This window comes from Dreissena polymorpha, chromosome 1 (assembly GCF_020536995.1).
Source record: "Dreissena polymorpha isolate Duluth1 chromosome 1, UMN_Dpol_1.0, whole genome shotgun sequence".
NCBI lineage: Eukaryota > Metazoa > Mollusca > Bivalvia > Myida > Dreissenidae > Dreissena > Dreissena polymorpha.
This window is the reverse complement of record NC_068355.1, coordinates 139,394,236-139,420,283: the sequence shown is the minus strand read 5'-3', so window position 1 is coordinate 139,420,283 and position 26,048 is coordinate 139,394,236. Positions and strand designations below refer to the sequence as shown.

At 35.6% G+C, this 26,048-nt stretch overlaps 2 protein-coding genes and 1 long non-coding RNA gene across 4 annotated transcripts in view; 1 reads left to right on the top strand and 2 right to left on the bottom strand.

Moving 5' to 3' along the window:
- LOC127852282 (uncharacterized) overlaps window positions 1-6,520 on the bottom strand; it is a 17,201-nt gene extending 10,681 nt beyond the window's left edge. Inside the window, exons 1-2 of the mRNA XM_052386184.1 lie at window positions 6,293-6,520; window positions 746-976 (exon numbers count right to left, since the gene is read on the bottom strand). Coding sequence (XP_052242144.1) covers window positions 746-976; window positions 6,293-6,454 — 393 coding nt within the window. The 5' untranslated portion in view covers window positions 6,455-6,520. The remainder of the gene's footprint in view (window positions 1-745; window positions 977-6,292) is intronic.
- LOC127852235 (probable tRNA (uracil-O(2)-)-methyltransferase) lies at window positions 6,461-26,048 on the top strand. Of its 2 annotated transcripts, none has more exons than XM_052386126.1 (12): window positions 6,461-6,598; window positions 12,803-13,273; window positions 13,851-13,956; window positions 14,826-14,955; window positions 18,257-18,343; window positions 18,986-19,054; window positions 20,257-20,364; window positions 20,897-20,968; window positions 21,951-22,057; window positions 22,660-22,861; window positions 23,547-24,216; window positions 25,417-26,048. In XM_052386126.1, exons 1-12 carry the CDS (start codon window positions 6,562-6,564, stop codon window positions 25,635-25,637), a joined length of 2,280 nt encoding a protein of 759 aa, XP_052242086.1. In that variant the 5' UTR covers window positions 6,461-6,561; the 3' UTR covers window positions 25,638-26,048. The 2 variants fall into 2 exon arrangements, with proteins under 2 accessions (XP_052242086.1, XP_052242095.1); XM_052386135.1 differs by lacking the exon at window positions 6,461-6,598 and adding an exon at window positions 10,941-11,033.
- LOC127852287 (uncharacterized) lies at window positions 20,188-23,627 on the bottom strand. The gene is made up of 3 exons (XR_008036162.1): window positions 23,533-23,627; window positions 20,759-20,845; window positions 20,188-20,440 (listed from the first exon to the last, which is right to left on the bottom strand). It is a non-coding gene; the product is annotated as an uncharacterized LOC127852287 (long non-coding RNA).

Here is a 26,048-nt window from a genome sequence, read left to right as displayed (position 1 = left end):
TGAATGTACAATGAGAACATTGTGTTGTTACTTATGATACATGTCATGGACTAACAATGTGAATGTCCAGTGAGAACATTGGGTTGTTACTTATGATACATGTCATGGACTAACAATGTGAATGTCCAGTGAGAGAATTGGGTTGTTACTTATGATACATGTCATGGACTAACAATGTGAATGTCCAGTGAGAGAATTGGGTTGTTACTCATGATACATGTCATTGACTTACAATGTGAATGTACAATGAGAACATTGGGTTGTTACTTATGATACATGTCATGGACTAACAATGTGAATGTCCAGTGAGAACATTGGGTTGTTACTTATGATACCTGTCATGGACTAACAATGTGAATGTCCAGTGAGAACATTGGGTTGTTACTTATGATACATGTCATTGACTTACAATGTGAATGTACAATGAGAACATTGGGTTGTTACTTATGATACATTGTACATGTCATGGACTGCATAGGCTATTCTGGGACAACACTTCACACAAATGCATTAAACCTACTATTCACAGGGCACATCTCATATGTTTTACAAATATTTCAAATATCTGGCAGTTCTGCTCTTGCACAACTATTTAGCAATTGCCAACAGTGTTGGGTTCCTTGCCAACATTTTCTCACACTACGGCCAATTCAGAATTCATAAAAAGAACTTCATTTTTTTGCACATCTGATTAATATCATTGCATACCCCAGCTTTATATTTCATTACCCCAAGCTCCATATACCTTCCATTTCCAAGCCTGGTCTTCATCTTCTTCAATCTTCTCCACACAGCCATGACTGAGGTGCATCACACAGTTGAGCGCCAAAACCATCTCTGCTGTCAGCAACACCGGCTCCAGTAACCATAGCAACCAACTGTACAGCCACACCACGGCGTATGGGATGAAACTCATAGGCAGGTAAACAAGCACTATTGACAGGACACATAGCTTTAGGTGTGGCAATACGTTGTACTGAAAAATACAGATCAAGGTTTTAGGAGTTAGACACGCTGAAATCAGAGCAAAGAAATCAAGATTATTAAAACGCCGCACAATTACAGGTACACTTTTTATTACCCCACATCAAGAACTTTTCCATAAGAACATTTTAACACCGTCGAAACTGCCTGTGTGACAGTATAGCAGTGTTTTTCTTCATTTGAAATCAGGTTCGGTAATCGGTCCCATGCCAAACTGTCACAAGATACGCCCGTTTTAAGGTTTGGACAACTTGATAACTTTACCATGACCCATATTTGAACTTGACCTACATATCATCTAGACACAACTTCTGACCAAAGTTGATGAAGATCTGATGAAAACTACTTCAATTAGAGAGCAGACACCATGCTAAATGCTTGAGATGCACTAAGTGACCTCGTGACCCAGTTTTTAACCTGGCATCACCCATATTTGAACTTGACCTACATGTAGATATTGTCTAGACACAACTTCTGACCAAATTTGCTGAAGATCGGATATAAAACTACTTCAATTAGAGAGTGGACACCATGCTAAATGCTTGAAATGCACTAAGTGACCCTGTGACCTAGTTTTTGACCTGGCATGACCCATATTCGAACTTGACCTATATATTATCTAGATACAACTTCTGACCAAGTTTGGTGAAGATCGGATGAAAACTACTTCAATTAGAGAGAGGACACCATACTACTAATGGGGTTGTTTACCCTCGGGACTTCGGTTAATAAACCATTTCCCAAGCACACTGCTTAACATTAAAACTCTGCATTTTAAAGGTCGAAAACGGCCATAAAATGGACAGCCCGATTTTACTGGGCTGTACCATTGATACAAATATAAAATTTTGCAGCGTTGGTGCGGTGCTTTACTAAAAATCTAGTAGTTTAAAAAATACCTTTACACTGGCTGAGCCTAACGCTGTTAAAAAGCAGCGTTTTTATTCGTTGATAGACTTTTAAAACGATGGCGCTGATTGGCCGAAATTTCTTATTAAGAATTACAAGTAGGTCAATCCGTTTATAAATAGAATTTTCCCACGGCGGACGATCTTGATATTGCACTTTACAAAAAGTAAACAGTAATAGTTTCTATGCAGAAAATATAATGAAAGGAAAAGGATAATTACATCCAAAATAACTTTTAAAGAAATTTATGACTTGTTTATGTTATGCTACTATAATTCTTATTAATTATTAATATAAGTATGATGTTGTTATTATATGTTTGTTGTTTTTGTTGATTTTTTTTTTAAAGGAGTGAGAGAGAGAATAGCCCAATTTTTATAAGTAAAGATGGTGAAAACACACTGTTGTATGTGGCATCATCATTACTAGACCCATTGTTCAGTATATACTGCAATGGGTTTGTTGGAGTCTTTAGACTTTGTGATCTGTGGTTTTATTGTTAAAATTAACATAATAATATTTTTAATTCAATGTTTCTAGGGAGAGAAAAGATTGCACGAAAGTGTGATATGTATAATATATGCAAAAATTAGTATTATTATTTTATTTTTTTTCCAGATCACAAAGTGGTTCAACATTGCCACTATATATCTACATAAATAATAAACCTGTAGATAGGTGTAATTTGGTTGTTGTGTTAAATGTTATGCTAGGAGCTCTAAGCGATGGTAAGATATAGAGATTTGTAAACCTTCATTAATAGGGGAAGGTAGAGCCTGTTTTAATAGCTCTCATAAGAAAAAAGTAGAAAAAAAAGAAAAAAGGAAGGGGATTTGCATGTAAACATGCAATTTAATAGTTTCTAACGAACAATTGAGATTGGTAATGCAATATAGTTAAAAATTATATTTAGTATTAAAATTAGCATGTATTTGTAAGTGTGGCACAATGTTGAACACTTACAGACAGGGAATATAGCTGTGATGCTCCAACCTAAGACCCTGTCTGTATGGAACTTATAGAGGATTGGGCTATGAAAGAAGGACGTCCCCCCAGAGTGGCGTTAAGACAATATTTAAAAGAAATTTAATGATAATATTTATATATGTACAGGTAACTTGCGTGTCGCCAGACGGTTACCTCTTTAGGGCCACATAAAAATCAATGGTAAAACAATGTACTTTACAGTTAAAAATTAGACAAAACAAACAAAGTTTATACATGAAGGCAAATTATGTACAGAATGTACAATATTATATGCACTCATCTTTAGGTAAAAAAACAAGTTGCCACCCTGGGGGTTAAAAGAAGGAGTTTGGAAGTGTAGGTAGGTGTGGTGGGGTAGGGGGTTTCCAGCAGGGGCAAATCAACTTGGGTTTGTGTAAGGGAGATAATTTTGTATGGAGAAGTATTGATGGTTTTGTCCCCTAGACCAGAGGGAGTGCACGGTAGATGGAACTAAGTAAACTACACATGGTGATTAATAAATAAAAAGAAAGAGATAATACACTCTAATGTTTAATATATTGAAATATTATGGTAAAATGTGGGATTGGTAAGGACCAACTCATACAACAATGCAGGGAATAACCCACAAAAAGCTAGCATCCATACTATAGAGATTAATATATAGGGGATGATGCAAGTTAAAAGAAAAGGTACAAGAACACCTTATATACTTACTATACAAAATTAGTAAGTTTCTCAAGATTAAGATATAAATTGTACAACAGTACTTTATTTGTTATGATTGTTAATATACCGCTTATAGGGAGAGCTACAATAATCACATAAATTGAAAATACCCTTAAGGGATAAAATGGTATTGCAAGGGCAATGATGTCTGGCATGGCTCTTCGAGTTTGAAGGAGAGGGAAAGGGAGGGGTGCAATGCAGCCAACATACTCAGGTTACTGGTCAGCCACGTCCTTTCTTTTAAATAAAAACTGCCATAAAATATGTATATATTAAGAAACTGAATAACGTTTATGGTGGACAAACGTCATACTCTCATAAAAATTGTTTTAAAATAAAGTAGACCAGGTCAATACCAATGGCCTGATTTAGAAAGGGCGGGGTAGAACAATGAACCCATTAAAAGCTAAAATAAAGGTCGTGTAAAAGAGACACAAATCCAACACAATTACTAGATTGCGTCAGTTTTGCGCAAAGATTACACAGTTTAAAGGAAAACAGTCACAAGACTGGATAATTGGGTGGGTGTTGGCTGCTCTCCCTCCCCCAATGACCTAGATTTTGTCAGTTATCTGACAATCCAGAAGGTATTTGGCGAGGGCAGAGAAGACCGGGCCCCTAGCTGCTCCCTTGGGGTCTAGCACGTTGGAAAGGTTTAAAACTAGTCCATGGGAGTGCATTGCAGCTTCGAGGTGGTCCCTCTGCGCCTTATGGTTAGGACAGTGCAGCAGCATGTGGGGCGCAGTGAGGGGTTCCTGGCACCTAGGACATGCGGGGTCTATACCGAGGACATACTTTCCCGCGCCACCGGGTAATAGGGTGGTTCCCATCCTCAGGCGCGTGATGGCTCTGTCAAGCACAATGCTTGCTGAGTATCTGTCAGGACGCCTGAGGGTTATCGCGGGTCTGGTAAAAGTATGTTGTCGGGAAGACAAATTGTCGGTCCGGAGATTCCACTCACCCATTACAAATTTCTTTGTCAGGGAGTAGATCTCAGTAGGTGCCAGGGGTTTCCCAGCATCTACGGCCCCCCTCAAGAGGCCCTCCTTGGCCCCCCTGTCGGCCTGCTCATTCCGACTGATGTTGACATGTGCTGGACACCATACTAATGTGACCTTTAAAGATTTATCTAGGCACTGTTGATGAAGTTCCAAAATGCTAGCTAAAATATCAGGCCTAGATCTGCTATTTCTGTTTTTTATAGACTCAAGAGATGACATTGAGTCTGATAAAATAGCAGTTTTAGTAGGTTTATTGACCAATATCCAGCACAGAGTATTTAATTGCCAAAAGTTCTGCTGTAAAAATAGAGAGATTGTTGCTGAGCCTGTGCGTTTTACTAATGTTTTTGAAGTAATTACAAAAGAGTTGGCTACCAAACCAGAGTTAGGGCATTTGGAGCCGTCAGTGTAGATTTTTAGATGCTCAGCATACATATTATCTATAAGAGAGAGAGCTTCTGACTTGATGAGTTGTGGCAAGTCAGTTTTCGTTATTTTATTAGAGAGTGAAAGGTAAACATCAATGGGTCCAAGCGTCCAGGGGGGGGTCTTGGAGGGCCTCAGGTCTGCTACAGGTACCTTGTCGAGGCCGGCATCCTCAACCAGGGTCCTAATACTCGCACCAAAAGGTAGGGCGACATGATTACGCTTAAGTATTTCCCCTTGATGAAGGTGCCAGTCCCGACAAGTTTGTTAACGGGGTTTGAACCATGCCGAGGCTTAGCCCTGGCCCAGAAGTTAAGGGACTGTTGTTTTCTACGCAAGTCAAGAGGCAGCACACCAGCCTCCTCCTCAAGCAGTGCACCCGGTGTACAGTTTAGGGCTCTCAGAGCTATCCTTAGGGCCTTGTGTTGAATGGCATCAACCATTTTTAGGGCGTTTGGCTTTGCACATGCATAGATCTGGGCTCCATAATCTAGCTTTGGACATATAAGGGACTTGTAGAGAGGACACCATGCTAAATGCTTGAAATGCACTCAGTGACCCTGTGACCTAGTTTTTGACCCAGCATGACCCATATTCAAACTTGACCTAGATATAGATAAAAAGTATACATTTTTCCCAAATGGGAGGAAAAAAATTCCCAATGGAAGGTTTAAATTATTATTTTTTTTAGATCTCAATATCTTGTTAACAGTTCTACCAACAATATAAGTTCAACCTTAGTAAATATAATACTGAAAACACTTGCATTCTCAATTTTGAAGCATTGTTTAGCAAAACAACAACAACACTAATTTCCCAATTTTAGTCCAAACGCGGTAAATTTTCCAAATCCAAAGGTACCTGTTCTCATTCCCAAAATGGTGAAAAAACACTGTGTAGTTATGATCTCATGGAATAGAATAGATTTCATGATTTAAAGGAGCAAAATATAAATGAGGTTTCACATAATGATCCAATTTAATTTCTGATTTCATATCACATGCTAAAGACCGGGCATGAAAGGCTTTAAAACGAACTACAAATTAATGTTCTCATATTCACATAATGTATAGTAATACTATAGTAACAACTTAATTAAAATAGGCTTTGCTTTGTGAAAAGGGTGTTTAATGCATGTGCGTAAATTGTTCTCCCAGATTAGCCTGTGCAGTCTGCACATGCTAATCTGGGACAACACTTTACGCACATGATGCATGAAACCCTCTTTTTACAGAGCAAGGCCCAAACATATTTAAAACAAACTGTTGACAGTTTACCAAGTGCTTTGATATAAGCTCTCCAGAAATTATAAATCCAAGTAGCAACAATGACAGTCGCAAAACAAGTTCGGTCCCGCTAAATGATCCTAGGAACGGCACTGTAACCAGCAAAATATATGGCACAAATTCTAATAAACACCCACAAGGTGTGTAACACATTGTTGACAGTTGCTTTCTAGTGTTTGGGTTTCCGCGCTGACGGTGTTGTTGTGTTGTTTTAAAATGACGCTGAATAACCAATGCTTTAAGCAAACCAGTCAAAAAAGATGGCGGCGCCCATGGCCAGTGGTGACGAAATTACTGGTAATTTAGTTTTTTTTTTACTCTCATGTGAAACTAAAGGGATGACTATTTGACGAAATATATATCTTCAATTGTTTTTAACAGAAATTCATAATCGGATTCGTTGTTTAATGTTCAAAATAGCTTTGTTCACACATGCCATAACGAATATGTTTTCGGATAATACTATTTCGGATACTTTTATAATAAAGGACATATTATTGGGCACAACAAAGTTTGAGTTATTATGAATTCTAAGTGTCTGACAGTACGCACGTGTCATACTGTATCTTGTGTTACTTAATTTACTAATTAATCATTGTAAAATTGTCACATAATCGTTCATCATTCATGGTTGACACACAGAACGGAGTGTATATTGATAATTGATAGGAGATGAATCGGGTATTTGACCCTTAGTGTAGTAAATTCAATCTTATGCAAAAACTATTCATCCAATTTAATTGGTTTATACGTTATCTAGTTGCTTATTAATTCCTCTTTCAAAAAAATATAACTTTTAGTATATTCCCGTTGTTATTAATGGATTTATAGCGAGTTAAACACAAGAAATACACATTTTATGTTTTACCACCACGCATTTTAACGTGTTGTGGCTATCGATTTTTTACAATTAGCGTACAGCGAAGCGCCGATGTTATACATTTTGATGTACCCACTCTCGTCTTTTGTTAAATTATAGTTTCATTTCTCGGCCGATTTTGACAAATTATATATCATTAGAAAGCTTACGTTACGTAGTAAACAGATATACAAATATATATTAAGTTTCTCTTCTGATTTCGACAGCCCGGCGAGTTATAACTTTAACTTTTGCAAATATCATACCGTTTTGGAGTTTTAGAATCTAGATTTACGGTTGACATGTTCGTACTTAATACCAATTTGTAGCGTTTATATTTGGAGTTTAGTTTTAAAAATTACATCTTGCTTAGGAGAATAGAATTCTGTATACGATAGGAGAAAAAATTGTTTAAAAAACGAAATTAATTAAGGAATGAAGGCGGAAAAAAGTAGCGCGCGTTCCTAACGCACTGAACTGATGCTACGGTCTTGGCGATTATGCTTTTGTTTAAAAACCGGCCATTGAATTTCCTTTGCCATATTATTACATTTTTATGGAATATATTGTAGTATTTTGTTCACGGAACATATCAATAAAGCTTATTATAAATGAATCTTAATAAATTAACGATTTCAGCTCTTGTTTATAACACAGAAAGGGTGTAAAATTTATGATGAAACAGCGTATATAGCGGACCCTCTCGATATTATTCGGCTTTGCATGCATACTTGAAATAAATGGGTGTCAAAAACATTCATCATTTGCTGTTTATTATCAACGAGGTAATTATGTATAATTATTTGAAATGTTATTTATCTTAAATTATCAATTTATTAAAGATTCTTGAAAATCACGGTCGGTGTTACGCGGGTCATTTCGTATTTTGACATCAGGGCATCATGTCCAACTAGTCAAAATCAGATTTTTTTCACTGGGACGATGACGGCTTAGATTTAGACAGGCAGACAGATAGTTTATTCAGACTTATACAACAGTACATCGTCTTCAACTCAAATATATAAATTATTTTTAGACGAATTGTTAGGTGATTACACATATAGCAGTGATGATTCTGAGAATGTTGCCATGTTTGTTATCCGTGTAATCTAGAGTCCGTGGTTTGAGCATTTTTATCGCGGTGTTCAATAAAAGATATCTCAATAATCTTGTTTATTGATAGATCTGTGGTTTTATTGCCCCTGTGTTCAGCACAAACCAATTATCTCGTTATGATCAGATACTGTGCCGACCAATACTAAATCCAACTAGTCAAAATCAGATTTTTTGTACTGGGACGATGACGGCTTAGATTTAGACAGGCAGACAGATAGTTTATTCAGACTTATACAACAGTACATCGTCTTCAACTCAAATATATAAATTATTTTTAGACGAATTGTTAGGTGATTACACATATAGCAGTGATGATTCTGAGAATATTGCCATGTTTCTTATCCGTGTAATCTAGAGTCCGTGGTTTGAGCATTTTTATCGCGGTGTTCAATAAAAGATATCTCAATAATCTTGTTTATTGATAGATCCTGTCTTCAGCACAAACCAATTATCTCGTTATGATCAGATACTGTGCAGACCAATACTAAATAACACTATGGTGTCATACGCCACAGCAGGGACCTATACTTGTATATTGGTCCCTAACCACAGGTGGCAATGTCTGGTCAGTTTACACTTTTTATGATACCTCAATGTCTTCTCGTGGTATTAGTGGTCATTTATTGGAGTAACGTAACGCCAAATACTCAATTTTGCATTTATAAGATATGTAGCGTATTGAAAACATTTATAGTCATCTGCCCATACAGATTGCCATAAACTAAATACTGTATAGATGTCAGCCAGCCCAATCATAATAATTATAAGTGCTTAATACCTATACATGTACATTTTAAACATTAAAAAAATCTAATATTTAACATTTAACGTATTTAGCGGGTACAGGTAAAAAACTCCGTCATTTCGTAGTCCTATAAAGAGTGTATGGTAGTGTACGGAACAACATGATTAAAAACAGCATTCTCATTTGACCACAACGGGGTTAAATAATCTTTCCGAAAAATACAAATAATACAGAGTTATAATTTAGAATTCTATATATTTATAACTCTGATAACTTATAAAGATATTTCAATATACATGCATAGACAGTTGGCCGTGATTTTCAAGAATCTTTAAATAATTTTAATTAATTGATAATTTATGGTTAATAACCTTTCATATAATTTTACATAATGACCTTTTTGATAATAAACAACAAACGATGAATGTTTTGACACCCATTATATTTGAAGTATGCAAAGCCAAAAAATATCAAGAGGGTCCGCTATATACGCTGTTTCATCATAAAATTAACACCCTTTCTGTGTTATAATCAAGAGCTGAAATCGTTAATTTATTAAGCTTCATTAATACTTAGCTTTATTGATATGTCTCAAGAACAAAATATTTCAATATATTCCATAAACAAATATAATAATCATGGCAAAGGAAATTCAATGGCCGGTATCTAAACAAAAGCATAATCGCCATCAGTTCAGTTCGTTAGGACCGTGCGCTACTTATTTCCGCCTTCATTCCTTACTTGCTTTCATTTTTAAACCATTTTTTTTTCTATCATATACAGAATTCTATTCTCCTAAGCAAGATGTTATTTTTAAAACTGAACTCCAAATATAAACGCTACAAATCGGTATAAAGTACGAACATGTCAACCGTAAATCTAGATTCTAAAACTCCAAAACGGTATGATATTTGCAAAAGTTAAAGTTATAACTCGCCGGGCTGCTGAAATCAAAAGAAAAACTTAATATATATTTATATATCTGAAAACTAAGTTACGTAAGCTTTCTAATGATATATAATTTGTCAAAATCGGCCTAGAAATGAAACTATAATTTAACAAAATACGTGAGTGGGTACATCAAATGTATAACATCGGTGCTTCGATAAAAGATCGATAGTTACGACACGGTCACGTGACTTAGACACAACAAGATATTTGGCGTAACGGTCCCGTTTCTTATCCGTGTAATCTAGAGTCCGTGCACACAGTTACTTATAACGTTCATTTCTCTTAAATTACTAGTATGTAGCCTATCATTTGATTTCTCGTCATGCGCATATTGTCATGATGACGGGATTTGCATTAACTACCATTTTGCTGTATCGCGCATCGGACAAGTCCGTCCCTTTCTATTAATGTTAATTTCTCTGCATAATGTGGGATGAAATATTCAACAACACCATATATCAGTTTCTAGTCCAATTTAATGTTTAATACTTAATATTTTCAGTTATACAAAAACAGTCTGATAGCTACATGATCGTATCTTTCTCGATCCGTACTCCTCCAAGTCGAAACGCTGTCTAACCGTTGTTTCCACACCAAACATCTCGTTCTATCGAACTACACATAAACATAAAATTTCTATAACATATTTGATTTGTCGATTCTATGCGCGCTTATTGCCGGTTGGTTGAATTGCATCATGGGACTGGATAGACGGTGCACGCCTTGTATGATCAATGCAACTTTGTGTGCCCAAGGCAAACACACACCACCGCTCAAATCCTTATGTTAACAGTGTCGACCCCCTTTTGTTGTTAAACATACACCATATCGAAATATTTAATCTCTCACTTTGTGACTGTCATGTATACTCGCTATTGATTAAATTTTCAATATCTCTTACATAAAGTAAACCCAAATATTTGACCTAATTTCCTATCATTATGTAACAAAATATTATTTAAATATATCACTATGGGTCTGTGTATGAGGACCCACTGAATACATCATCTGTTCCTAGAGATTTAGCAAGACTAAAAAATGCCAGAGGAACGTAAATAGGGGTAGGGTGATCTTTTTCATGAATTAAATTTTACACTTAAGTCATATATTCAATTGTCCATGATATAATCAGGCATGTCCTTTATTTAAAATAATTTGATTTAAATATTGTGTAATACAGTATGTTACTCTATAAAATAACCAAAAGCCAGTAAAAACAGGTCTGGTTTGTATGCATTCACATGAAAATTGACAAATGAAAAGGGTGGGACATATTTGAAAAGGATGGTGCATAAAGTGGCACCCAGTGCCATTCAGCTGAAGCTTAATCCCTACCTGTGTACCTATCTCAAACATGGAAGTCTATTGTCACGACAGCAATTTTTTTTCCTTCTTGATAAAGTACCGGTAAACGGCACTTTCCCAATTACGAAAAAACAAAAAAATTCCCAATTGCAGTCCAAAAAATTCCCAATTTCAGGTAAAAAAATAAATAAAAAAATTGTGTGTGTGTGTGTGTGGAAAATGCAACATTTAGTTAGTTTCCCTATGCAGCCCTATGGCTTGAACCTAGGTAAATATAATATTGACAGCTTTAAAACACTAATTTATCAATTTTAAAGTATTTGGGAGCATAAAATCAAATACATCAATTTCCCAATATGAGGTTTTCACGACTTGACTTTTCCCAATTTTCAGGTTTTCATGACTCAATTTTTATACGCCCGTTTAAAAAAAAAGGGACGTATTCTAGTTTCACCTTGGCGGCGGGCAGGCAGGCGGGTTGGCGGGCAGCGTCCACAGCAGTTTTCGCTCTCGTATTCAAATAGTTTTCATCCAATCTTCAACAAACTTGGTCAGAAGTTTTATCTAGAAAATATCTAGGTCGTCAAGTTCAAATATGGGTTACCGGGGGTATGCCGGTTAAAAAACTAGGTCATAAGGTCACTTAGTGAATTTCAAGCATTTAGCATAATTTCCGCTCTCTAATTGAAGTAGTTTTTATCTGATCTTCACCAAACTTGGTCAGAAGTTGTATCTGAACAATATCTAGGTCAAGTTCGAATATGGGTCATGCCGGGTCAAAAACTAGGTCACGGGTCACTTAGTGCATTTCAAGCATTTAGCATGGTGTCCTCTCTGTAATAGAAGTAGTTTTCATCTGATAATCACCATACTTGGTCAGAAGTTGTATCAAGACAATATATAGGTCAAGTTCGAATATGGGTCATGCAGGGTCAAAAACTAGGTCACAGGGTCACTTAGTGCATTTCAAGCATTTAGCATGGTGTCTGCTCTCTAATTGAAGTAGTTTTCATCCAATCTTCACCAAATTTGATCAGAAGTTGTGTCTAGACAATATCTAAGTCAAGTTCAAATATGGGTCATGTCGGGTCAAAAACTAGATCACGAGGTCACTTAGTGCATTTCAAGCATTTAGCATGGTGTCTGCTCTCTAATTGAAGTAGTTTTCATCTGATCTTCACCAAATTTGGTCAGAAGTTGTGTAGAGATGATATGTAGGTCAAGTTCAAATATGTGTCATGGTAAAGTTATCAAGTTGTCCAAAACCTTCAAAGAGGAGTATCTTGTGACAGTTTGGCACTCTTGTTCCCAATTGGACCGGTACAGGTACTTTTCCCAATTGGACAAAAAAAAATCGCTGAAAGATCAAAGTTCAAATTCCAGCAAAGTTTAGCTGCTCAGTCCGAACATATGTCATGGCGTTATCTGTGGCAGAGACATATCAAGTAAAAGTTTTAGCATTTTTATTTTTATTTTTCATTAATTGCTTAATCAACAGAAATGATTGACATTTTCTGTTCTTCAGATGATCTTGACAGGATGTTGTCTGCTATTACATCTCTGCTTCAACCTGTTTGTTCTGAGAATTGCGTAGGAAGCGAAAGTGGTTTTCTTAGTGCAGTTGCAATTTGGATAAACAAGCCACACGTTGTTAACAGAAGGCTCTGTGGATCTAAGTTTGAACTGGTTACCGTAGTAACTGTTCTGAATGCCTTCCCAGATTGGCTGTTGGTAAAAAGAACATTTTCTGATCTTGATCTTGTGTGCGATTTTGAAACGTTTTTTAACAATAAAAATGAAAGCCTTATGGACAAACCTCAAGAAGATGGTTCATTTCCATTTATTGGGGCAAATGACAGACACGAGCATGAGGCTGTGGAGGATATTAGAGACTGTATAGATGCCATCCCTAATGATGCCTTCTTGGTGATAGTGCGACAGATGTTACAAAAACAACCAGAAAAACATGAGAATATTGCCGAGTTAATTATAATTGGTAAATATTATAACATGATAATATTTATTTGCATGTTATTGAATCCTGAGATGTCAGGCTGCTGTTATATAGCATTTTTTTCAATCTTAATGATTTTGATTCTATCATAGGTATTTACTTGAAACTTTATAAACATTATTTTGCATGTCTATATGTCTCAACAAGAGAACTCAACTTCATTAACTGTGCTTTGTATTTTTACAGGTATAGTCCATTTTTTCATCTTTCAATTAATTTTTATTTTTATTTAATCCAATTGATTTTCAAGAGTATTAGTTGTGACTTGCCTCATAGAAGAAGTGTATATTTTTCATTCACTTGAAGTTGTTTTTAAAATATACATATTGGTTTCAGTTTGTCATTTAATAAAAGCAGCTATTAGTTCATATGTCGCATTATATGGTCACTACATGTAAAAAATATAATTTTTATTGAAAATTAAAATAACTGACCATTTGTTGAATTATGACCACTTGTTTAAGTTTTGACCTATAAGTTGTATTGCAATCTATTGTGTGTTTTATTTATGCGTCAACTCCTCAGAATAGCTTATTAGTACTTTGAAATTTTGTTTTAGACAGGAAAACATGCCAATGTACATTTATACCACTGAGGAAGCAAGGATCAGGTGAATATCATGATGTTGCCTACAGTTTTAAATATGCAGCCAATCCAAAACCATGGTGGGTATAACATGAATTTTACAGGCAGGTTATCACTGGTCCTTGAGTAAAATATCCTACTAAAATTTTTAAAAATACAAATAACAGTATTAAATAAAACATAGTTAATTGTGTTATGCAAAGTAATTAATCAATCTTTAATAGTTTTCAAATTTGTCAAGATCATATCATTTTGAATTAATATTCCTGTCAAATTGTGAGAAAATGACACATTAAAGTAGCCCATTAAAAATATTAGCATTATCATTTGATGTCTACAGAATACAACCAGTACATGCACACGCAAATGCAGAGCCAGTTTAGTTTCTAAGAATAATTTAGAATGGTGCTAAAATATCTTCATAAGTAGCCAAATGCATGTTATTTAAAATACTAGCTAAGAAAGTATGATAATCTACCTTTTTATGCCCTCGGATCGAATGATCGGGGGTATATTGTTTTTGGCCTGTCTGTCATTGTATGTGTGTGTCTGTGTGTCCGTCCCAAAACTTTATCCTTGGTCATAACTTTTGCAATATTGAAAATAGCAACTTGATATTTGGCATGCATGTGTATCTCGTGGAGCTGCACATTTTGAGTGGTGAAAAGTAAAGGTCAAGGTCATCCATCAAGGTCAAAGGTCAAATATATGGCTTCAAAGCTGCGCAGTTGGGGGCATTGTGTTTCACAAACACAGCTCTTGTATATAAATAATTTGCATAAAGTTTAGTAGCCAATTTGAGAAGTAATTAGCCAATCATCGATTTCAGTAGCCATTGACTATATTGGCTACTGGTAAAATGCTAACATAGGAATAATGTTTGTTTCTATTCTCTTTTTATAGCATCTTTACTTTATCATCTGTCATAAGTTGATGACATTCATTTCAGCCTAACTCTGTATGCAAGCACCAATGACTGCACATTGGATTCAAAAAGAAAGCTCTCTGTGACCTGGATTCAAAATCAGCTTCTCCAGAAGATTGCAAGGTGGAGTGAGCAGCCCTCACTGCGCACGCAGGTAAGTAACGCATATAAAAAATGATCAACAATGAATATAAACAGCCAGTACTTTAGCTAGGTCTAAACAGCAGAAGACAGCATCCTGCCTATCAATGTCTGACCTTGTTTGACACCCATGTAGCCTTTTATTTATCTGAGCGTTTTATTTAACCTTGAATTGTATTGAGCTTTTAATAAATTTTACTTAATTTGCACAGTAAAATATATATTAACATGAAATATCTATGTATATGCTACACATGAAATATAATGAAAATATGCAACAGAGATAATATGACAGGGCACACTTAAGTGCCCTTTTGGCAAATGTTGAACATTTGTCCCAAAGACAATATGCACCCGGACATTGTCTCTTACCTGGAACAATGAGGACATTATCACTCTCAGACTGAATAATCAATGGTTCAGAATGGCAAACAAGACACATTAAAATGAAATATACTGATGAAATATTTTGTGTATTTTATGAAATATATTTAAAGGTGATACTGAAATATGCTTTAATAAGTTGAGGATGAATTGAAACAAATATATGTATGTAAATACATTGCGAAATAACATAAATTGATGAAATATATGATATATGTAATAAAATAGATTATACGTTAAAATTGAAGTATGCTTTAATATATTGACAATGAATGGAAACAAAATATATTATAAAATACATTTCCAGTAAGACGCTGGTTTAAGATAACAAAAAACAGTACTGGGGAAATACTGTGAAAGTGAGATAATGTAGTTTGGGGGAGAGGATTTTGTCCAGGGGTGATACAGTACACCCTTTTGACAAATGAGAACCCTGCCTACATGAACATCAAATCATGGCAATTCATCTTGATAACAGTCATTGAATTACCAGAATAACCATTATGTGGTTATTTATATTAATATTGTTATACGTTTGTAATAAGACATTGCATAAGCTTCAAGCTTTTTTCTCAATTCTTTCAAATTGTATCCCACTGCATTTATGTTAAGCAATACTGCAATTTCTTCCTGCCTTGTATATTGTTCGAAAATAGTATGTATGTTGTGTTGTATTGCATATATGTACTTTCTATAAACTAAATAAATAGTGTTTAAACCAAAAGTTATAAAATTGACAACTATCTAAACATTGCTCTGAGAAATCAGGGTTAAATGCATGCGCTTTAAGTGTCATCTCAGGGTTTAATGCATGCGTTTTAAGTCTCATCTCAGGGTTTAATGCATGCACTTTAAGTGTCATCTCAGGGTTTAATGCATGCGCTTTAAGTGTCATCTCAGGGTATAATGCATGTGCTTTAAGTGTCATCTCAGGGTTTAATGCATGTGCTTTAAGTGTCATCTCAGGGTTTAATGCATGTGCTTTAAGTGTCATCTCAGAGTTTAACGCATGTGCTTTAAGTGTCATCTCAGAGTTTAATGCATGTGCTTTAAGTGTCATCTCAGGGTTTAATGCATGTGCTTTAAGTGTCATCTCAGAGTTTAACGCATGCGCTTTAAGTGTCATCTCAGAGTTTAATGCATGTGCTTTAAGTGTCATCTCAGGGTTTAATGCATGCGCTTTAAGTGTCATCTCAGAGTTTAATGCATGCGCTTTAAATGTCTTCTCAGAGTTTAATGCATGTGCTTTAAGTGTCATCTCAGGGTTTAATGCATGTGCTTTAAGTGTCTTCTTAGGGTTTAATGCATGCCCTTTAAGTGTCATCTCAGAGTTTAACGCATGCGCTTTAAGTGTCATCTCAGAGTTTAATGCATGTGCTTTAAGTGTCATCTCAGGGTTTAACGCATGCGCTTTAAGTGTCATCTCAGAGTTTAACGCATGCGCTTTAAGTGTCATCTCAGAGTTTAATGCATGTGCTTTAAGTGTCATCTCAGGGTTTAATGCATGTGCTTTAAGTGTCATCTCAGGTTTTAATGCATGCGCTTTTAGTGTCATCTCAGGGTTTAATGCATGTGCTTTAAGTGTCATCTCAGGGTTTAATGCATGCACTTTAAGTGTCATCTCAGGGTTTAATGCATGTGCTTTAAGTGTCATCTCAGGGTTTAATGCATGCGCTTTAAGTGTCATCTCAGGGTTTAATGCATGTGCTTTAAGTGTCATCTCAGGGTTTAATGCATGCTCTTTAAGTGTCATCTCAGGGTTTAATGCATGCTCTTTAAGTGTCATCTCAGGGTTTAATGCATGCTCTTTAAGTGTCATCTCAGGGTTTAATGCATGCTCTTTAAGTGTCATCTCAGGGTTTAACGCATGCGCTTTAAGTGTCATCTCAGAGTTTAACCCATGCGCTTTAAGTGTCATCTCAGAGTTTAACCCATGCGCTTTAAGTGTCATCTCAGGGTTTAACGCATGTGCTTTAAGTGTCATCTCAGAGTTTAATGCATGTGCTTTAAGTGTCATCTCAGAGTTTAATGCATGCCCTTTAAGTGTCATCTCAGGGTTTAATGCATGCACTTTAAGTGTCATCTCAGAGTTTAATGCATGCCCTTTAAGTGTCATCTCAGAGTTTAACGCATGCGCTTTAAGTGTCATCTCAGGGTTTAATGCATGCTCTTTAAGTGTCATCTCAGAGTTTAACGCATGCGCTTTAAGTGTCATCTCAGGGTTTAATGCATGCACTTTAAGTGTCATCTCAGAGTTTAATGCATGCCCTTTAAGTGTCATCTCAGAGTTTAACGCATGCGCTTTAAGTGTCATTTCAGGGTTTAATGCATGTGCTTTAAGTGTCATCTCAGGGTTTAATGCATGCACTTTAAGTGTCATCTCAGGGTTTAATGCATGTGCTTTAAGTGTCATCTCAGGGTTTAATGCATGTGCTTTAAGTGTCATCTCAGGGTTTAATGCATGCACTTTAAGTGTCATCTCAGAGTTTAATGCATGCACTTTAAGTGTCATCTCAGGGTTTAATGCATGCACTTTAAGTGTCATCTCAGAGTTTAACGCATGTGCTTTAAGTGTCATCTCAGAGTTTAACGCATGCGCTTTAAGTGTCATCTCAGGGTTTAATGCATGTGCTTTAAGTGTCATCTCAGATTAGTCTTTGCAGTCGGCACAGACTAATAAAGGACAACACTTTTCCCCTTTCATGGTATTTTTCGTTTAAATGAAGTCTCTTTTTAGTGAAAATATTGTTTGTGCAAAAGTGTTGTCCTAGAATATCCTGTGTGGACTGCACATGCTAATCTTGGACAACACTTAACGCAGATGCATTAAACCCCCTTTTCACAGAGCAAGGCTCATATATACACTATAAACCTCAGTAGAACCTAGATGAGTTCAATATGTACCAAATGTTTGTTTATATTTGTGATAGGTGACCTCATTGTGTCTGTTGAACATAGAGGAATACAACAGGCTCTACAGCGAACTGAAGAAGACATATGGTCTTTATTTTGCAAAGGTATGTTTTGAAACAATTAATGTAGTACCCTTGAAAGGTTATTGTAAGCTTATGAAGTATTCTGTAAACTTTGCAATAATTGTACAGAATGCTCACTATGTCAATAGCCGCATATATTCAGTCAGTTATTTGATACTCAATTCTATTTTGAAAGCCGTAGCAAACGAGAATAAGAGTTTCATCTTATTTTCTGTTTGAATTTGACTGCTGGTATTTACGAGAGAAAACACACTCAAGAACATGTCATGACACACAATAAAATGATGTCAGTATTTATTGTGATGCACATGTATGGTGTTTTTCTGCAGTAGTGAGATAATAAATTCTTAAGCTATTTCATTTAAGCGTATAAACACTTTAAAGTTTTGATTTTACTATTTCAGAAAAAGACAATGTTTAATTTTCCAGAATTCCCACAGTATGCTTAGCACAACATTTAATAAGTGTTTTTAATATAAAACAAATTCCCTGAGCTCGAGTTTAATTTGATAATTTTATAACAAGTTACTAATTTTTAATAAGTTTTGTTCATTGTTGAACTTTTATATCATGTTATTGATATTATATCATGTTATAGAATAGCTCTTAGTAACTCAATGGTAATTTGTATGATTGCTACAAAACCTCTTTTGTCGTTTACAGATATGGCCTGAGACAACAAATCCAGAGAAATTTGTGTATGAAGATGTTGCCATAGCAACTTATCTACTGGTAACCTGAAATAGATCTGTTTACATTGACTGGGGATTGGGCTACATTTACTTACATTATAACTTAACACAATCAGGGATTTTACATATCACTAATGAGTTGGTAAAATACTAATACTTTTGGTTCCATTATAATTGATCGTTGCTCTGTGATAAGGGGTCAAATGAATCTGCGTACAGTGTCGTCCCAGATGAGCCTTTATAGTCGTCACAGGCTAATCAGGGATGACGCTTTCCTCCTTAACTGGATTTTATGCTAAGAAGAGACTCTTTAAATGAACAATATCATAAAAGCGGGAGGTGTTGTCCCTGATTTGTCTGTGTGGACTGCACATGCCATTCTGGGACAACACGCACATGCATTAAACCCACTTTTCACAGAGCGAGGCTCAATTTCATCTTTAAAGTGGAGATAAGGAATTATTGAAAAAAAGGAATTGTTCAACTCAATACTGATACAAAATAATTACAACAAATGTTTAGTTGTTAGATTGTTAAAACTGTAATAAATCCAGTTTAATCATAGTAGTAAATATAACTATGGTATGCATACCAAACGGGATAGGAAACACTTTTTAACCAGGTTTTCCGAAGGAAAAAACTGGTTATTAGATTGGCGAATGCGGGCGGGCTGGCTGGCTGGCTGGCTGGCTGGCTGGCGGGCTGGCGGGCTGGCTGGCGGGCGGGCGGAACAAGCTTGTCCGGGCCATAACTATGTCGTTCATAGTCAGATTTTAAAATCATTTGGCACATTTGTTCACCATCATTGGACGGTGTGTCGCGCGAAATAATTACGTCGATATCTCCAAGGTCAAGGTCACACTTTGAGTTCAAAGGTCAAAAATGGCCATAAATGAGCTTGTCCTGGCCATAACTATGTCATTCATTGTGAGATTTTAAAATCATTTGGCACATTTGTTCACCATCATGGGACGGTGTGTAACATGAAAGAATCACGTCAATATCTCCAATGTCAAGGTCGCCACGACTAAAAATAGATTTTTTTAAAAAACAAACTTACAAAGGGGGTTAATTTTGTTTGTTCATTTCAAAAGTTCAGTTTGAGTTTTCTCCCTTTATCAGATTTTTTTTTCACAATGAAAACCTGGTTTTGTGACAATTTTGTCCCTTGTTTCTTTATGTCTTGTTCACAAATGTTTTTGTTTGTAATCACACTTGTTTCACGTATTTCTTACTGGTCAGTGTCTGTGGAGAGGGGAAACAGAGAGGTCGGGGTTGCCTAGGAAACAGAGGTTTGTTGACCTTGGCTGCGGCAATGGTCTTCTGGTACATATACTTAACTCTGAAGGGGTAAGACAAGGTTTTTTGCTTGAACAATCAATTCTTTGTTCTTTGGCTTGTGTTGGTTGTTGCCTTGCATCACATGCTGTTTATATTGATGATATTCAATTTGGCATCATCAAATGAAATGATTTTTTAATACAACTGCATTGACTAGATATGTTTCACGTTTTTTTATGTTTCTTTTCAATGCATCATTGTTTTTACTACAAAGTAAGCATATTACCAAGTGTTAAAGAATATTATACATCTATACCTAAAGCATGCTTTTGAAAAAGCACAAAAACACACGCAGTTATGCATTATATATGCTTCCTTCTTGTGTCAATTCAATGTAACCAACAATTCAGTTTACAGATTAAATGTATTTAAATTTAGTGAAGATGTGAAAACAATGTTTAACCTTCAAATGCCCATTATTACTTTAATGCTCCAAATTTTGTAAAGGATTCATACTGTAATCGGCTTTTCCTTCATTTGGCCAGTTTGCCTGAAAATAGGTAACAGCAAAGCCGGGTCATTATCTTTCATTATTTTCCAGCACCCGGGCTATGGGATAGATTTACGCAGGAGAAACATCTGGGATTTGTATGGGCCAGGCACAGATCTCAGGGCAAGTTATCCTTTCTTGTGTGGTAATCCCCAACCCTGCTACCCACAGGGCTTTACAAACAGTTTTTTTTGCAATCTGAACTCTGAACAAATATGTGTACATGTTCCTTTATCATTCATATTTACCATTATGCGATTGATGTTTGAGAAAATGAACTGTCTATATTTGCGTTCGTAAATTTGATGTTCTATGATATAATTATGTTACAGATATATTTTAAATGCAAACAATCATGAGATATGATTAGTCCTATTGTGAAACTAAGTACTGGTAGTGGTACTCAATTTGACATTGTTATTTGATAACATGGTTAAAACCCCATTAACACTCAAAATCAACGACTATTTCATAGAATATTTTGAGAAATAAAGTTAATATATGAAAAATCAATGTTCCATATAGCAATGGCAAAAATGTCAAAAGTCAATGCTAAATGTGGTCTGATAACACAGATTCAACAAGATACAAAAGGCTCTTTTTTGTTTTTTGTTGGACAATATATTCAACACATGTTCATTTACCACGTTAGTGTTTGTGTGTCATATCAATAGATATCGTTGCAGGAAATTAAAATAGAATATATTGTGCCACAAAAAAATAAAAATGAGCATTTTGTATGTCGTTAAATATATATTACCATTCCACATAAGGAAAACTGATTTTTAATGGCTCAACTTTATTTTACGAAGAATTATAAGAAATATTCGTTGATTTTGAGTATTTATGTTACTTAAAATAACCTATCGGCAGATTGCCTTTCTAGGGATTTAATACACTAATGGTGTATAGATAACTGGACCATATTGGAAATAGACCTTATAAAACCATTTGAAAGAATTGCACTTTCTACTTGGGGTATTTCAGAAAGATTATATTTTGAAAGTTAACAACCAAGCTATTTCTCAATTGATTTCATTTCACATAACAAATGAAAGGTTATGAGTGATACTAAAACCATAATCATCTACTGTTCTGTCAACAGGAAGCAAGCATAACTCCCTCCAATGAGTGTGTATTCCCAGATGTTGATTGGTTGATAGGTAACCATAGTGATGAGCTCACACCTTGGATACCCGTCATGGCTGCGAGGTATTATCATTGTAATGTTATTTCTTGTAGACAAGTATTTATGTTATAAACACTGACTGTGTTTTCATGTTTAAACAAAAACGAATTCCATGTGTGAGTTTTTGATGTTATTCTGTTATTATGCCTCCAAAAAAGATGGCATTATTGGTTTACTAATAAGGGTCGGAAAATATGTTGGCCTGGAGAACATGTTTTAACATTTGTCACCCAATCCTTACTAAAATTCATACAAATGTTTGTTTTAATAAAGTTTATAAGCTAGTCTCAGAAACTGGCCATGAGTTATAGGCCCTGAGTTATCTGACATTGACGTTTAAATGCAGTTTTTAAGGTCTGATTTTTATTCCCATTACCAAATAACCTTTTTGTTCTAGGTAACTCCCATGCTTCTTGGTGGCTTGAATTTGTGTCTAGATCTTTGTTCAGTTATCAATATGTTAGCCTCCTGGTTTTTGAAGCTAACCAAATATCCTTTTTAATGAATCGTTTTTTGTTTATACAAGCATGTTGTATATAACATACATAAGCATTTCTACAACCTGAAAGGATGTCATGTTTTATTGTCATATCATGTGTTACATATTTCTGTGCATACTTTCAAGGTCATCCTACAACTGCAAGTACTTTGTGCTGCCATGTTGTTTCTGGGACTTTATTACGCGGTTCAGTTTTGACAAAAGCTCCTCAAAGGGAGTTGACTCCAGTGGCAAGTACCGCCAGTATCTAAACTACATCAGGGACATCGGAGAGACATGTGGCTTCAGAACAGAGGAGGACATTCTACGCATTCCATCTACCAAGAGGGTATATAACTCTTTGAGTCAAGTCGATAATTGTTTTAAGAATTTGTTCTTTGAAGCATTTTCGTTAATGTTTCAGAACTCTACCATCTATTGATGATAGCAAGATTGGTTTATTTGTCACATTTTGGAAGGCAGTCTGTGTGCCTATTGGTTGGTCAGTGGCCAATATCGTTTCATCTCCTTAGATTGTGCAGTTTTAATGGGATCTTTAAACACTTTATAAATATTTTTTTAGCAATATAAATCAGCCATTTTACAGCATCCAAAACATCTCAGGATTCATGGAGTTGTGACCCTTATTTACTCAATATTATTTTATCATGACCTTACTTAAGAGTTTGAAGACAGACTGTAATGAAACTTTTAAAGTTAAAAAAATTAAAAACGTGGTTGATGCTTAAAAAGCAAAGACTACCGGTATTTAGTTATCCACCTTATCGCCCAATACCATAAATTCCAAGTTATAGGCCTTAAGTTGGCTACATTTCTTATTTACAACAGTCATTTCCAACAATTTTCTTTAATGTTGAATAAAAATGTATTTGAAGATGTTTTAAAACTTAACTGATCTGTTTAACACAAAGAGATAACGTTATATGCAATATTTAAAATGATGCTTATGTTGTTATACCTGTTTATGATTAAAATATATAACAAAAGAATTACACAAACTTTGGTCGTTTCAGGTGTGTTTTGTTGGAAGGTCCCGGAGCTATTCTTCTTTAGAGGAGGAACAAATGGACGCCAGCAGGCTAGACTTCCTGTCCTGCAAGCAGACCTTAGTTACACAACAGAAGGACGAACCAATGATACAGGACCAAGATAAAACTGCAGCTGATTCTGAAGGACAATGGACGGCAGACTTCACCCCTCGTAGCAAGGTGGAAACCACACGTAACTGTGTGGCCATTAGTCAGGAAATCAAGACGCTTGTAGTTATGACGGTGTTCAATAAAATACTTGGTTGTGATAACAGCGGTTGTGATATCACTCACTCATTTGTAACTGCTAATGTTATGTGTGATACTTCACCCAATGTCTGTGATGTGGGTAAAACATGTGGTAAAGGCGAAAGTTGTATAGAAAAAGTTTCCAAAATGAACAGTAATACGTATAAGAATGCTGACCAGTCTAAAGGCAATTTAGTTTATGGCTCTAAATTTGCAAAATTGTTAAAGGATGAAAACTGTGTACAAGGGAGGACAGATTCAAAGGTCGAATGTGGTTGGAGAAAAGGGGGTCGTCTCACGCTGGGCCAGGTTGCAGACTTGTTTGACAAGCCGCTTCTGCATCAGTTGAAGAACGAGTGTGGAGGGCTGCAGACTCTGCTGAGGAACCATTCTCATATATTCCAAGGTAGGGAGTTTGTTCAATTACTACATACATTAGCATAATATTATCTTCTCTCATACAAAATACTAGTTTCTCCTTGGCTAAGTCAAGTCACATGGTATCCATATTTACCGTATAAGTCAACAATTGTTCATTATATTCAGTCGATGAAGTAATGCTTTCAAACATTGTATAACAATGCGAACATAAACAAGGTGAACTTAAACACGATGATGTCATCAAATACAGTACAATCTAAGTTTAATCCTGTTCTTAGATCATAGAGGGCAATTATGGGTCTTGATAAGACATTTTAACCAGGTTTTCTGAAGGAAAATAATGGTCATTAGATTGGTGAATGTTGGCGGGCGGGCGAGCTGGTGGGCTGGCTGGCGTGCGGGCGGAACGAGCTTGTCCAGGCCATAACTTTGTCGTTCATTGTGAGATATTAAAATCATTTGGCACATTTGTTCACCGTCATTAGACGGTGTGTCACGGGAAAGAATGATGCGATATGTCCAAGGTCAAGGTCACACTTTGAGTTCAAAGGTAAAAAATGGCCATAAATGAGCTTGTCCGGGCCATAACTATGTCATTCATTGTGAGATTTTAAAATTATTTGGCACATTTGTTCACCATCATTGGACGGTGTGTCATGGGAAAGAAGTGGGTTAACTTTGAACAATCAATAACAATGAACATTTTGAGTTGGTCTCCCTTTATCAGACTTTTTTTTCAAATTGAAATCAAGATTGCCACGAGTAAAAATAGATTGAATCTTACACAAGTGGGGTAACAATGCACATTTTGAATTGTCTCCCTTTATCAGACTTTTTTTTTCAAATTGAAAACCTAGTTTTGTGACAATTTTGACCCTTGTTTTACATTGCTTTTAAACGAATCAGCACAATGCTACAGGGTAGTAAATGTATATTGGGCTTGAGCTTTGCGCTTGCTTAATATTAATTTACAGACCCTGAAATATACTGTTATATGGAATTAACGCTTAGACAATACATATAAATTATAATAAATGTTGCTTTTCACAGAGTAACTAACTGTTGGAAAAGATGTCAATGTTCAGTTAAATAACAATTGTTTTGTTATTAAGTTTTTCAACAATGTTTAGTTTGACCATATTGATGCATTGCTTCCCTTGTCCTTTATTATTATAGTAAATTTCTTCCTGCAAGCATTGGTCTTTACTAATGCATGTATTTTCAGTAAGCGGAGGACATGTTTGTCTGCGTGATTTCACTCTTGATAACCCATTTGAAGGCAGATATATGAAGGGTCGTTACACGGATAAGACAGACTATGTGAAGACCACGCTGTGCTGGTTTTATGACCACCACCCTGACGGATGTCCGAGATCATCTGACAAGTGTGCGTATGCACATGGTATACAAGAACTGCGCACAAAACCAAGGAAGGAAAAATCATAATCAACGTTTAACTTTTATAAATTTTGATATTTGATGTACATGTATTTGCATGTTTAAGTTATTTATTGAAGCTCTGATGGGAAAGTGACAATAATGGAGAATAACGGTTGACAGTAATGTTGTTTTGTAATATACATGTATCAGATGAGGCTAAAAATAAAAGCTGAGCTGTTTTTATTTGTGCCAAGCCTGATATATGACAACACGATAGGAAAGTATCCTTTTTACTGTTTTCTAAAGAAATTTAATTTATTAAACATAATTCCCTTTTACTCTGCATTCTTGGCAGGAATGTATATGTTGTATGATGTTTTACATTTTTATAATGACATCATGGGTACTTGAACTTAACAATTGTTAATTGCATTTTTAGCTGTTTTTGATGACAATTTAATACAGCTTGGCATCTTA